This window comes from Staurois parvus, unplaced genomic scaffold, assembly GCF_062004578.1.
Source record: "Staurois parvus isolate SC_StPar_1 unplaced genomic scaffold, SC_StPar_1.0 ptg000479l, whole genome shotgun sequence".
Lineage (NCBI taxonomy): Eukaryota > Metazoa > Chordata > Amphibia > Anura > Ranidae > Staurois > Staurois parvus.
In genome coordinates, this window is record NW_028318275.1 from 1,128,138 (window position 1) to 1,141,377 (window position 13,240).

At 40.1% G+C, this 13,240-nt stretch overlaps 1 protein-coding gene across 1 annotated transcript in view; it reads left to right on the forward strand.

The window, feature by feature from the left end:
- LOC149452326 (matrin-3-like) overlaps positions 1-13,240 on the forward strand; it is a 44,694-nt gene that overhangs the window by 11,834 nt on the left and 19,620 nt on the right. The window contains exons 2-5 of the mRNA XM_089689503.1: positions 6,010-7,014; positions 9,973-10,034; positions 12,331-12,357; positions 12,967-13,091. Of these exons, the coding sequence (XP_089545629.1) occupies positions 6,154-7,014; positions 9,973-10,034; positions 12,331-12,357; positions 12,967-13,091 (1,075 nt within the window). The 5' untranslated portion in view covers positions 6,010-6,153. The remainder of the gene's footprint in view (positions 1-6,009; positions 7,015-9,972; positions 10,035-12,330; positions 12,358-12,966; positions 13,092-13,240) is intronic.

Below are 13,240 nucleotides of genomic sequence, written 5' to 3' on the forward strand. Positions count from 1 at the left end.
TGCCTGTCTCCAGCACCGCACCCGGGGACTAGCAGAGAGGGAAGAGACCTTGCAGTGTAATGAGCACCAATTGGGTGCTCCTCTGGAAAGGGGAGTGTCAAGTTTATCCTTTATCCCTTTCACTGCCAGAGCTGTTTTTGCGACTTTTGCACAAGTTTAAAAAATAATTTTAGGCCTGAAGATTACACAAAACCCCCAAACATATATTTTCTGAAAGCAGAGACCCTAAAGAATAAAATAGCGGTAGTTCCAATTTTTTTATGTTGCATAATGTTATCACAAAGTTGTAGGAAACACAGTTTCCTTTAAAAAACAAACAAAAAAAATTAAAATTTAGGGCTCATAAAGCAATAAATTATCCTTTTTTTTTTCTTTCTTTTTTTTTTTTTTTTTTTTAAAAGGCGAGGTTGCATGGAGTAAATATCCAACATGTCAAAACCTTAAATTTGCGCACGCTCGTGAAATGGCAACAAACTTTAGTAACCCTATATTTTCTATAGGTGACGCTTTTAAAGCCCCTTAAAGGTAATCCCTTTACGTTATGGAGGAGGTCTGGTGCTAGAATTATTGCTCTTATTTTGGCATGTGTGGTGATGTGTAACGTGTATCACAATTGTCGTTTTCATGCGTTGTTGCACCGGCACTTTGTATGTGTGTACAAATGCAAAAGGGGGGGTGCATATGCTTGGGTGTAACTTTAATTCTTGAAATATTAAAAAAAAAATTATAGAGATAATATAATCTATATATAATATCTCTCTATATATAATATATATCTATCTCACATGTGGGGTTTTTTTTTTGTTTTGTTTTTTTTTTTTGAGACATCCAGGGCAGGGTGGATTTGATTTAAATCACTAATGAAAAGGCTCAATTTAAATCATAATTTTTAAAGAGCAACTGCCATCTCTGTCCCTCAGCGGCTCCTCCTCTGACCAGCTGCTGACTCACCGACAGTCTCATTCACTTTAATGGGATGACTGGTGATGTGACAGTGGCACAACAAGGTGAGGGACGTGGATGCCTGTCAACAGGCGCTGCCATGATGGATCTAAAACGACAGGTGCTCTTTAAATTTAAGGAATCTGACTCATTCTTGCTGTTAGAATCTTTATTTGCAAACCAAATAAAGGTTTCCTTTTTAAAATAAGCTGTAAGGTAGTAAAAGCAATATCAGAACTGATTTTAGGGTAATCACACATAGCTGGAGAACCACTCAAATTCTTTTATTTCATGTTTTTTCACATGGTTACTGTGAAATTGTGTGAATGCATCAATGCATTGCATGTTCTCTCAGCAGAGCTTGGTTTCATTGAATGAGTTGACCAAAAATTTAAATATTGCGGAATATACAGCCTCATGCTACATAACTAAGCTCCATTTCATGCTGAATAAACAAAATTGTTAATGTTCTTAAATAGAAAACTATCTTTTAGATAGTGGGCAAGGTCGGGACTCTGTTCAGGCCCATAGAGTTCTTCCACCCCAAACTCTTATCCATGTCTCTATGGACCTTGCTTTGTGCACTGGTGCGCAGTCATATTGGAACAAGAAGGGGCCTATACCCCAAACTGTTCCCACAGAGTTGGAAGCATGAAATTGTCCAAAATATCTTGGTATGCTGATGCCTTAGGAGTTCCCTTCACTCAAACTAAGGGGCCAAGCCCAACCCCTAAAAAAACAACCCCACGCCATAATCCCCACTCCACCAAACTTTACACTTGGCACAATGCAGTCTGGCAAATGCCGTACTCCTGGCAACTGCCAAACCCAGATACAGAGAATTGTGATTCATCACTCCAGAGAACACATCTCCATGGCTCCAGAGTTCAGTGGCGGCGTGCTTTACACCACTGCATCCAACGCTTTTTTATTGCACTTGGTGATGTAAGGCTTGGATGCAGCTGCTTGGTCAGGGAAACCCATTCAGTGACGCTTTTTACGCACTGTTGTGCTAATGTGAAGGCCATATGAAGTTTGGAGGTCTTTAGCCTTTGACTCTGCAGACAGTTGGCGACTTCTGCGAATTGTGCGCTGACCCCACTCTGTCATTTACGTGGCCTAACACTTCGTGGCTCAGTTGCTGCTGTTCCCAATTTGTTATAATGCCACTAACAGTTGACCATGGAATATTTAGTAGCAAGGAAATTTTACGGATGGACTTATTGCACAGGTGGCAACCTATCACGGTACCACGTTTGAATTCACTGAGCTCCTGAGAGCGACCCATTCTTTCACAAATATTTGTAGAAGCAGTCTGCATGCCTAGGTGCTTGATTTTATACACCTGCCCTGGAACACCCAAATCCAATGATTAGTGTGTGTTCGTTTTATAATATAATGCACAATACTGGTAAACATTTAGTTGTAATTAGGGATGCAAGGACATTTTGGTGGTCAAAACGTTTTGGTCAAAAACACCCGTTTCAACCAATAGGGATGATACTGATACATGTGCCGAAAAAGCCTCGCCGCAGCCGCCACCGGCCGGCGCTCACTAGTTCAAAGCCTTACCTGAGAAACCATTGAACGATCCCGGCATTTTTAAACACTAGATCAATGCTTTTTGGGTTTTTTGTTTTTTTTTTTTGGGGGGGGGGGGGGGTTATAATATCTAATGCTCTAAATTGTAGAGCAGAGATGTGGGGTCCTATTGACCCCATATCTCTCCATAAAGAGGACCTGTCACTAATTATTTCTCACAAGGGATTCATGCATTCCTTGTGATAAGAATAAAAGTGATTAAAAATTTTTTTTAAAGGGACAGTGCAAAAAAAAAATTTTAATTCATTAAAAAAAAAAAAGATTAAAGTGCCCCTGTTCTCGCATGTAGTGGTGAACGCATACATAGGCCATGCCCACATATGTAAATGGTTTTCAAACTACACACGAGGTATCACCAAGTCAGAGCAATAATTCTAGCACTAGACCTCCTCTGTAACCTTACACTACTAACCTGTAGAAATTTTTAAAGCATCACCCATGGAGATTAAGTACTGCAGTTTCACACCATTCCACGAGCGTGCGCAATTTTAAAGTGTGGTATGTTGGTTATCTATTTACCTGCCGAAACATCCTTTTATATTTTACAAAAAAATTGGGGCATATATTTTTATTTTATTTTTTTAAATCGAAGTGTAATTTTTTCCAAAAATATTTTTTTAAAAACTGCGCATTTCTGATTTCGGCCAAGTGCATTTTGAATTTCCAATAAAGCTAAAACAGTGCAGCGCTAAAAACGAGTATATCAATGAAAATTAAAATATTTCTATAAACTCATAAAAAGCCCGATATTAACTACATGATAAATAAGAATGCAGCAAATATATTCAAATAAAGTGACAAAGTGACTCAAAACCCCCAAAGCTAGTATGCAGGGTGACGGTAAGAGTTCCAGATAAACTATGATAGATGTGACCGCTTTTCTATCCCAGTGTGGGATAATATCTGGTGAAAAATGGTAAGATTGCACACTAACCGGAAGCGCAATCTTAATGCACATAGATCGGACGTATCAACCGGAGGTCTCCTAAAGGGTACAGCCTGGTACAAGATCCCCCTCCTCCATAGATGTGGGTATTAAAGATGTCAGTCAGAGGGCCCTTTTAATGGGTTGTCTGCAACAGTGTCTGGTCATAGGCTTCCCTCTGGTCTGGGTAGATCACCTGGGGTCCTGGGATGGGGTTTAATTGCTCGGTGCAGAGCAAGAAATATAGATGCCCATAGTGTAGTATGTAGCCGTATTTATTAGGCAAGTACTAAAATTAGAGCATAGATAGCTGTAAACATACATAGGGTATCTATGCTCTAATTTTATTAACTAATAATAAACCCCAGGTGATCTACCCGGACCAGAGGAGGAAAGCCTATGACCAGACCCTGTTGCAGACAACCTGTTAAAGGTGCCCTCTGATTGACATCTCTAATACCCATATCTTCAGAGGAGGGGATCTTGTACCAGGCTGTACCCTTTAGGAGACCTCCGGTTGATACGTTCGATCTATGCGCATTAAGATTGTGCTTCCGGTTAGTGTGCAATCTTACCATTTTTCACTGGATGATATATTATCTCGCACTGGGATAGAAAAGCGGTCACATCTATCATAGTTCATCTGGAACTCTTACCGTCACCCTGCATACTAGCTTTGGGGGTTTTGAGTCACTGTCACTTTATTTGAATATATTTGCTGCATTCTTTATTATCTAGTTAATACCGGGCTTTTTATGAGTTTTTAGAAATATTTTAATTTTCATTGATGTGCTCATTGTTTTTAGCGCTGCACTGTTTTATCTTTATTATTTGTTGGAAAGGTTTGTGGTTCCTTTTTGGTGCAATTGGCTGCTATTCTATGCGCTCGCCAGGTTCCTACACTTATTCTTTTTTTTTTTTTTTTTTTTTTTTTTTTTGAATTTTCAGGTTCGGCACCAGAATTTTCATTTCGGTGCACAACTAATTGTAATGTTTTCTGTTACCTCCAATCTATCATCCACCAACTTCTCTGGGTTCTTCCCTGCACAGAACCCTTAACCTCTTTGCGCCGGCCGCATGTATATGTGCGGCCTCCCGGCGTCTGGGCCTTGACGCCCGAGCGGCCGCACATTTGCGTGCAATTAAGAAAACCATATGTGCTGAGAGCGCGTGCTCCCAGCACACATGTCCGGTACTCACAGAGAGGTCCCAATCTCCTCTTGCGATCGGGGCCTTTCCCAATCATGCGACAGCGAATCACGGCAGTCACGTGACCTTAAGGCCCTCCCCACCTCCCAGCTTCTGAAACCCTTAAAGGGCCGGGAGGTGCCGGCACCAAGGGGTTAAATTGATTGGAAACGTGTGGGTTTTTTTTTACAATCTCTTCATATTTACCTGCTCTGTGTAATGGTTTTGCACAGAGCAGCTCTTATTCTTCTCTTCTGAAGACCTCCACTGGTGCTTCTGGCTCCTTTTTGCTTTTTAGAGTGCCCCTATAGCAAGCCACAAAGTATAGTATGCCCCTATAGCAAGGTAAAACTTCTGCCTTTAGAAAATCGCTCACTTCCTTCTGCCCAGGGCTACATGTCATGGGGCATTGCTCCTCACACTTTCTCAGGCTCTTATGCACTTACTGACTTACTGACATGTATGGACAGTGTGCTGCACTCTGTATACTGACATGTATGAATGGTGTACTGAGCTGTTTTTGGCTGACCAACTAATCAAATATAAAAAGTAGTTTACAACTATTTTCATAATCGATTGATGATTTAGTTGTATCAGCCCTTGCTGTAACTGCTTATAAAGTGTTAGCTGGAGTTTGGTTTCAATTTGTTAGTGTATCTAAATATGCTAGTATGTTTGACACACCCACCTTCTCTTCTCTTCCCCCCCCCCCTATTCTCAGATTTACCATGCTGCTGTCCAGAGGTTCCCTAATACTGAAGGTGTTACTAGCCAGATCACCTGGTGAAAACGGGTTGGTGGTGGGGGGGTCCAGTCTAAAGAACGAATGCAGCCACCATATCTGATTGTAAGCTGCAATATATTTTTTGGTTTTGTGCTCAATACCGCTTTAAAGTATGTCCATTTGTATACTTTTTTTTTTTTTCCTTTCATTCTTTGCAAGTATCTTCTTGCTGTTTATACACAGTGCCTTTTTCCCTTCCTGCCCCTTTAAATTTAAACTTTGTTTTCAAATACGTTAAGAGATGTCATTCAAAAATTTTTACAACAGGACTTATTTTAATTCTGATATTTTCTTAGATTTGATCATTTTGATATTAAAGATTTGAATGCTCTCTGTTTTGTATCAAGAAAATCGATCTGTGAAAGAATGGTGTTTCATCCAGCAAAAGTATAGCATTGAAAATGCTGAATTTCTGATATTTTGTGTTCGCTGAATTTCCTCTGGCTAGTGTTATGTTGGGTCTTAGATGAGACCATTTCTTGAACTGTTTTTAAATGTTTTCCATTTAAGGCCAAAATTTGATGTTGATATTATAACTAAATGACTAAAATTGCTTGTTTTTCTACAGAGTTTCTTGGCGTCTATATTCTTAAAGAAGATTCATCCATCTCCCCAGTCACAACGTTTTCAAGTGTTTGTACACTAGCTGCAGGACTTGATCCTTATTCTTGCTTTGCCTTTCTTTTTGAGAATCTGAGAGAATAGCCCCATAATGTCTAAGTTTTCTCATTCATCCCTAAGCAGAGATCTGCCTGATCAACGCAGACGAGATGCATCCAGAATGGGCCTTCTCTCAAGTGATCAGCCTTTATCATCTGGCTTTGGTCGATTGGGCCAAAGCTCTGGTCGTATTTCCAGCTTGATGGACCTAGGTCCAACCTCTAAAATGGGCCCGCAAGGATCCCGTGGTATGCTGCCCTCTGGCTCCTCTTCTCAAAACTTGCCATCCATTTTAAGCCTTGGTGGCAGGGGTCCGCCACCTTTGTCTTCTCAACCATCCAGAGATCCTGATCAGGCCAGTAAAATATTGGCCAGCTTTGGTCTTTCCTCTAGTGACTTGGATGAATTAAGTCGCTATCCAGAGGAAAAGATCACCGCTGAGAATTTGCCTCAGATTATTGAGCATCTTAAAAGGAGGAGGGCAGAAGATGTTATGCTAAGGAGAGAGAGACTGTCTCGCGATACACTGAGACCTTCACGCGATGACTGGGATGACCTCAGGCCCTTCAGAAGAGAGAGTTTTGATGATCGCCCCTCTAGTCTCAATCCTGTGGTTGACCATAATCATGGGGGCCGCTCTCGAGAACTTGCTTATCGAGAGAGATTGGATATGGATGAACGGTTAAGAGATCGTGAGAGGCTTAGAGACGACAGATTCTTATCCGAACCCCCTTTTCGTAAGCTCGATAGTGACTATGATCGCTTGGGTTACGCTCAGCCACAAGAGAGATCTATGTTTGAAAAGTCAAGAGGAATGCCATCCGGTAGAAGTTTTGATGATTTCCATGGCCTTACGCCTAAAGTGTACCCCCATCTCTGTACTCTGTGTGATATACCTTGCAATTCCTTTAAGGTGAGTTATCCCCACCCCCATCTCATCCCTAAGTTCTGAAGTCTCTATAGATTTTAGTTTTGGTATCATGCAAGGGGTGTGACTTTCTCTTATCTGTTTATAATCATGATTGGTTTGCTTCACAATACACATTCATACTCTATCTCTGCAAAAAGACTTGATTCCAAATCATTTTTTAAACTGAAATTGGGCTGTTAACGGATACTTCAGAGTTCAGAATTACCTTTTTTGTAGCCAGAAAGTTTTTACTTAACGTTGTGGCCTCAGCACAGATCCAAAATACGTAATAAGTTATGCCCATTAATCTGCTGGTTCTTTAGGCCTGACTAAAGGGTAATGTGAATGCCTGTCTTTTAGCCACACACAAAAGAAGCCTTCTCAGTATGCCCTGCATGCACTTGTGCTTATATTTTAATACAGGCTACAAATTCCATAATCTCCTTGGGCCCTACATTTGGTTGAGCTAATCTTGTTATTAAGCTTTTATAGCTTACTTGTACTTAAACATTGTAGCCAGTTCTTGCTCTTTTTGAATGGACTGGACAAAACAGTGCAAACATATCCCTTTCATTTCGCCTTTCAGAAGGTAAGCTCATCCAACCTCAACTTTGCAATTGTTCCTGTCTTGGCAAGCTGTCTTTACCCCTGCCTCTAGCTATCTATATTTGTATAAAATTAATGTTCTCTTTTTTAAAAAAAAATGGTGGTTCTTAATGAAGGGACACAGGGCTAGGAGTTCTGAGACGTATGGGTTATGCGGTCACTAAGGGAAAATTGGGACACTGGAAACAAACCAGCAGCCAAAATAACCGCTCCGACTTCAACAGGCTTTCGGTTTGACCTGGTTGGTCTTTGGCATTCTTTTGCTGTGATTGCCCTACATTTGAATGTCGCACATCTCAGAATTCCGTCAGACGTTGTGTCCCTTAATGAACAATTAAGAAACAAGTCCCACCTTTCTGCCTTATGATCATTACTACTGCTTTTGCTTGAAACTAAAGGGGTAGTAGAAGGGGTTATAGTGTCCAAATCCCCTGTATATGGCGGTATATAACCCATATGTCTCACAATTCCTTCTTGCTCTGTGCCCCTAAGGAACTCAAAAGAATTTCTTGTTTTGAAACTTCTAAAACCAAAAGATATAAGCTGACATTCATAGTTCATAGCTCCTTATTTTTCCATTCTTTTAAATAGCTTATGTCTTTCAAGGCTTTACAAGTGAAACTAAACATCTAAAGCCAATCAGCTACGTTTAATTAACATGTTCATGTTTGGAAGGATTTACTTCTTCCGTGACTTCTAGATCCATCCTGTTCAGTTTTTAATTGCTTGAGAAAGGGGTAACCAATACGTCCAAACTTTCTCTGTCCGTGGATGGGCATTTTGTCACTTTATTTCTATATGTGACATACTTTACAAATTCATTCAGCTATTGTACTTGGCATGCCTTCTGACTGTTGGGCAGAAATCTGTGTTCATTCGAACACCTAATGCTATTTGGTCAGGTATTTGCGTTTTGATTCAAGCCTGGTATGCATTGTACAGTCTCACTAGTCAAGGAGAATTGGAGCAGGGTTGGTTTATTAAAACACTTCACAACTTTCTTTCAGTTTCTGCAAATCCATTCTGTTTTTTGCAGCTTGGTGTACAGACTTGTTTTCCCCCATTCACTGTTCTGCCTTGGTATTCTTATATCCTGTGTAGGAAAAAAGGATACTTTTCAAATGTGGTTTGTTTTTTTTTTTTTGTTTTTTTGATCACCCCTTAAAGGTCAGCATTTTATATTAAAAGGTGACTTTGCTCAGAGCAGAAGGAAGTGTTGGGTTACTCTGGTATTTTTAGGCACATGCCAGTCTTTTATAGATATCCAAAGAACAATTTAAGCATTCAAACTTTAGCTGAATTACCGTGGGGTTAGTTGTGCCCTTATAAAGTGCATTTATTCTTTTTTGCCTTGACCTAAACAGTCCTACCCTCCCACTCCACAGATTTATGCTTGTCGAGATCTGATGGCTTCTGATGTTTGCATCTAGTGATAAAAGGCTCCTTTTTGGCTGTGACTTCGCAGTACAGCCCAGTAGACTTTGATGGGGTGTTTGCCCCTGGCTGGAAGACAGCCCCATGGAAGTCTGGGGCTGTAATGTGCAAGTGCAGCCAAGAGGCTGCGACAATTGGATCTCTATACATTTTGGGGGGGGTTTGGCATTCATGGATAAAAGAAGTGCACTTATTCTTTAATTCAAATCAAGGCAAAGAGAAGATATACATGCCCAAAAGGAAAATATTACATTGCTTACCTGTGGCCCAGGATAGTTTGTGTATTCGTTCCAGGAAAACAATTAGTGGGGGTTGGAAGCTGTAAAGTGTCAAGGATGCTAAAATTGGATCAGTGGTATCACAAAGCATCCTGGGCACTTTTACAGCTCCAACCCCAGCTCTGGCAACAGCTGGAGGTTGAGCACTTTTTTTTTTTTTATCTTGGACTTAAGCTGATTACACTATGGTTGTGTTCTGCCTTATTGTGTGTGTATATATATTTCTACAGACCAATAGGCAGCACTAGTCACTTAGAGTTCTTGGTGCAGGTAAAGGCATGTAAGCCAGTGTCCTGACGCAAAAATGGAGATCCAAGCATTTTGTTAAAGTAGCTCCAGCCAAAACTTAATGTGGATAGCGCATTTGAAGGTTTAGAACATCTGTCAGGTTTTTCTAGCTTTAGGTTTCCCAGTTGGAGAGACTCTCCCTTGTCCTGAGTATACTGGAACCAAGGGAAAATCTCCCCTATGGCATTGGACCGTACCAAACTGACTGAGTTCTGAGAATTTGTTTTTCAAATGTGGGGAAACTTGTTTTTTGCTTAAATTGGTCTTTTTGGCTCTAGTTGTTTAGTTGCTCAACACTTATCTGTGTAGTCTGGAAATATTTCCTTACTAAAGCATCTATTTTTTTTTTCGATAGAACTGGAAAGAACATATCAATGAAGGGTACCATAGAAAGCAACGTCTGCTGCTGCTTGACCTGTAAGTGAAGCATTTTAAATGGGTTTTCTTTCCTGACATATGCACACTTTAAAAAGAAGTATGTGTGTAAAAAAAAAAAAAAAAAAAAAATATATTTAAAAAAAAAATTATAACATTGTATAATCTGTGGCATATTTTTCCAGCTTGTGAGACCTTGTTACGCACATATGCAGTCTTTCAGTGTCAAGGCCCACCCGCCAGGTGACCGCATATACAGTTGTGTTCAAAATAATAGCAGTCAGACATCACTAACCTGATCAATCACTGTTTTTGGTAGAAATTATATTTCTACATGGCAAATAATTTACTAGCAGGTGTAGTAGAGTAATAGAAATCCAACAGACCCAACAGTCATGACATGCATGCTGCTGATTCTGTGGAGTTCTATTAGTGAGGTCATTCATTCTTTGAAAAACAGGTGGCAATTATTGCCCTTATTTAAGGAAGGAGGACAGCAAATGTTGTACATGCTGGTTACAGTGCATTTCTCTCTGAAATTGAGGAAAATGGGTCGTTACAGACATTGTTCAGAAGACCAGCGTACCTTGATTAAAAAGTTGATTGGAGAGGGGAAAACATATAAAGTGCAGAAAATGATAGGCTGCCCAGCTAAAATCGCAGATGCTTTAAAATGGCAACCAAAACCTGAAAGACGTGGAAGAAAGTGAAACACTACCATTTGAATGGATAGAATAGCCAAAATGGCACGGACTCCACCAACAATCAGCTCCAGGAAGATCAAAGAAGGTCTAAAGTTACCTGTGAGTACTGTTACAATTAGAAGACGCCTATGTGAAGCCAAGCTATCTGCCAGAAGCCCCCACAAAGTCCCACTGTTGAAAAAAAGACGCGCTGAAGAGGTTACAATTTGCCAAAGAGCACTTTGACTGGCCTAAAGAGAAATGGCGCAACATTTTGTGGACTGATGAAAGTAAGATTGTTCTTTTTGGGTCTAGTGGCCGGAGACAGTTTGTCAGACGACCCCCAAACACTGAATTCAAGCCACAGTACACTGTGAAGACAGTGAAGCATGGTTGTTCAAGCATCATGATATGGGGATGTTTTTCATACTACGGTGTTGGGCCTATTTATCGCATACCAGGGATCATGGATCAGTTTGAATACATCAGAATGTATGCTGCCTTATGCTGAAGTTGAAATGGGTGTGCCAAAAAGACGACCCCAAACACACCAGTAAACGTGCAACATCTTGGTTCCAGACCAACAAGATTGACGTTATGGAGTGGCCAGCCCAATCCCCGGATCTTAATCCAATAGAAAACTTGTGGGGTGACATCAAAAATGCAGTTTCTGAGGCAAAACCAAGAAATAGAGAAGAACTGTGGAATGTAGTTCAATCATCCTGGGCTGGAATACCTATTCACAGGTGCCAGAAGTTGGTTGACTCCATGCAACACAGATGTACAGCAGTTCTCAGAAACAGTGCTTATACAACTAAATATTCATTAAGTGATTCAAAGGAAAGCAAAATCTTCAAACATTTTTCAGTGAATGTTTGATTTTGTAAAGAAGAATACAAACACTGCTGGTTTTTTTTTTTTTTTTTTTTTTTGAACAGTCCATTTACTTTTCTTTCATTTTTTTAGAGGAACACAAATTTGATATATTTTTCTTCATATTTTGATTTGGAATAGAATGTGTAGTGTTCCCAATGCATTTGTGTGTATGGAAATAAAAGCTATTAGAAGGATTTTGAGCTTTATTCACTTTTTTCATCACACTGCTATTATTTTGAACACAACTGTACGCCTACTGTTGGTGCAAAGGAGTTAAGCAAATGTGTCAGGTAGCCATTGGGCAAAGAAGATTTGATGCATATAATTTAAATAGAACTTGGTTTAGTTATGCTAACCCCTTAACCCCTCCCCCCCTTCCCCAGCTGTCTTTTCATTGGCTTTCCCTTCTACTCTAATGTTAAGATGTAAAGAAAACATGGGGGATCATTTTGTGTAGATACTAGAAAGACATTCACAGCTAGTGCCCACTTAAAGTTGACCTGTCTATCACAAGTTTAAGATGAGCTGGACCAAATGTACAAAAAAAACCTTCGGTAACTGTACATTGGTGAAATTAGAGTTCCTTGGCAGGCCATTGATGTGGCATGCATGCAAATTGCTCTTCTTCCTTTTTTTCTTTTTTTTTGTGGGGAACAATAGCCTAATTTCTGCCTTCTGGAAAAGTAAAGGGTTTGTGTAGCATGTAAACAATTTGTTAGTTTTAATTTTAATTTTTTTAATTTTACATTCAACTAATGTATTGCTTGTCTTCTGTGCAGATTTCCAGAATTGGCTGAACATGGAATGTAAGTGTGTAACATAAAATGCTCTAACTACACTATGCACTCCTATTGGTCCTCTAAGGGGGAGTATGGGGAAGGTGTCAGGGGGGTGTTTGCAGAGACACTTACTTTGTCCTTTGATATGGCAGAAAAGTATGTAGTCCTAGCTTTGGTCAAATGTCCATTCCATAGTACTAATAGAACTTGGAATATGTGTGTTAAATTTGACCAGTAGATGATAAACCTGCCAGTATGTCTTTTGGGATGTAAGATTACTCTAAAGTGTTCTGTAAAACATTTGCATATGATTCTAGGATCAATAGAGACACATTGTGAATAGATATGACTCTGAAATGCTCCTGGAAGGTTGGTATTTGCTGAGAGGGCCTAGAGTTCAGGAGTTCCAGGGAGCACCACAGACAGTATATACAGACAGCTCAAGCTGCTTTTAAGTGTTGTGGTTTTTTGTTTTTTTTTCTGTAGCTTGGGTAATAAAATAACAGGGAGCATTCAGTTGTACATATCTTGTTGATGTAACACTTATTACTGGTCGGTGTGGTGTACTCTTATTCTGTGTATAGTTTTAAAATGTTCCAGTTTCACATCCAGTGTTAACTGATGGAATATTTGCAGGGGCGATCCTTACATGCTGCAGCAATCAACCAATCCAGCCCCTGGACTTCTGGGACCACCTCCTCCAGCGATGGCCATGAGAGGTGGCCCTGATGATCGACATGGAAACTTTAGGGGTTACCTAGGTAAGTGGGTTCTGTGCCTGAGGAGATAATTCATGTTTTAGGAAGGGATGTCATACCCTTTCACCAGTCCCTTGCTTGGAATACTTGCAAGCCCAGGATGTAGTGGTCTGTTTACAGCACATGGCTTATGCAAAGCAAGACCATGCAAA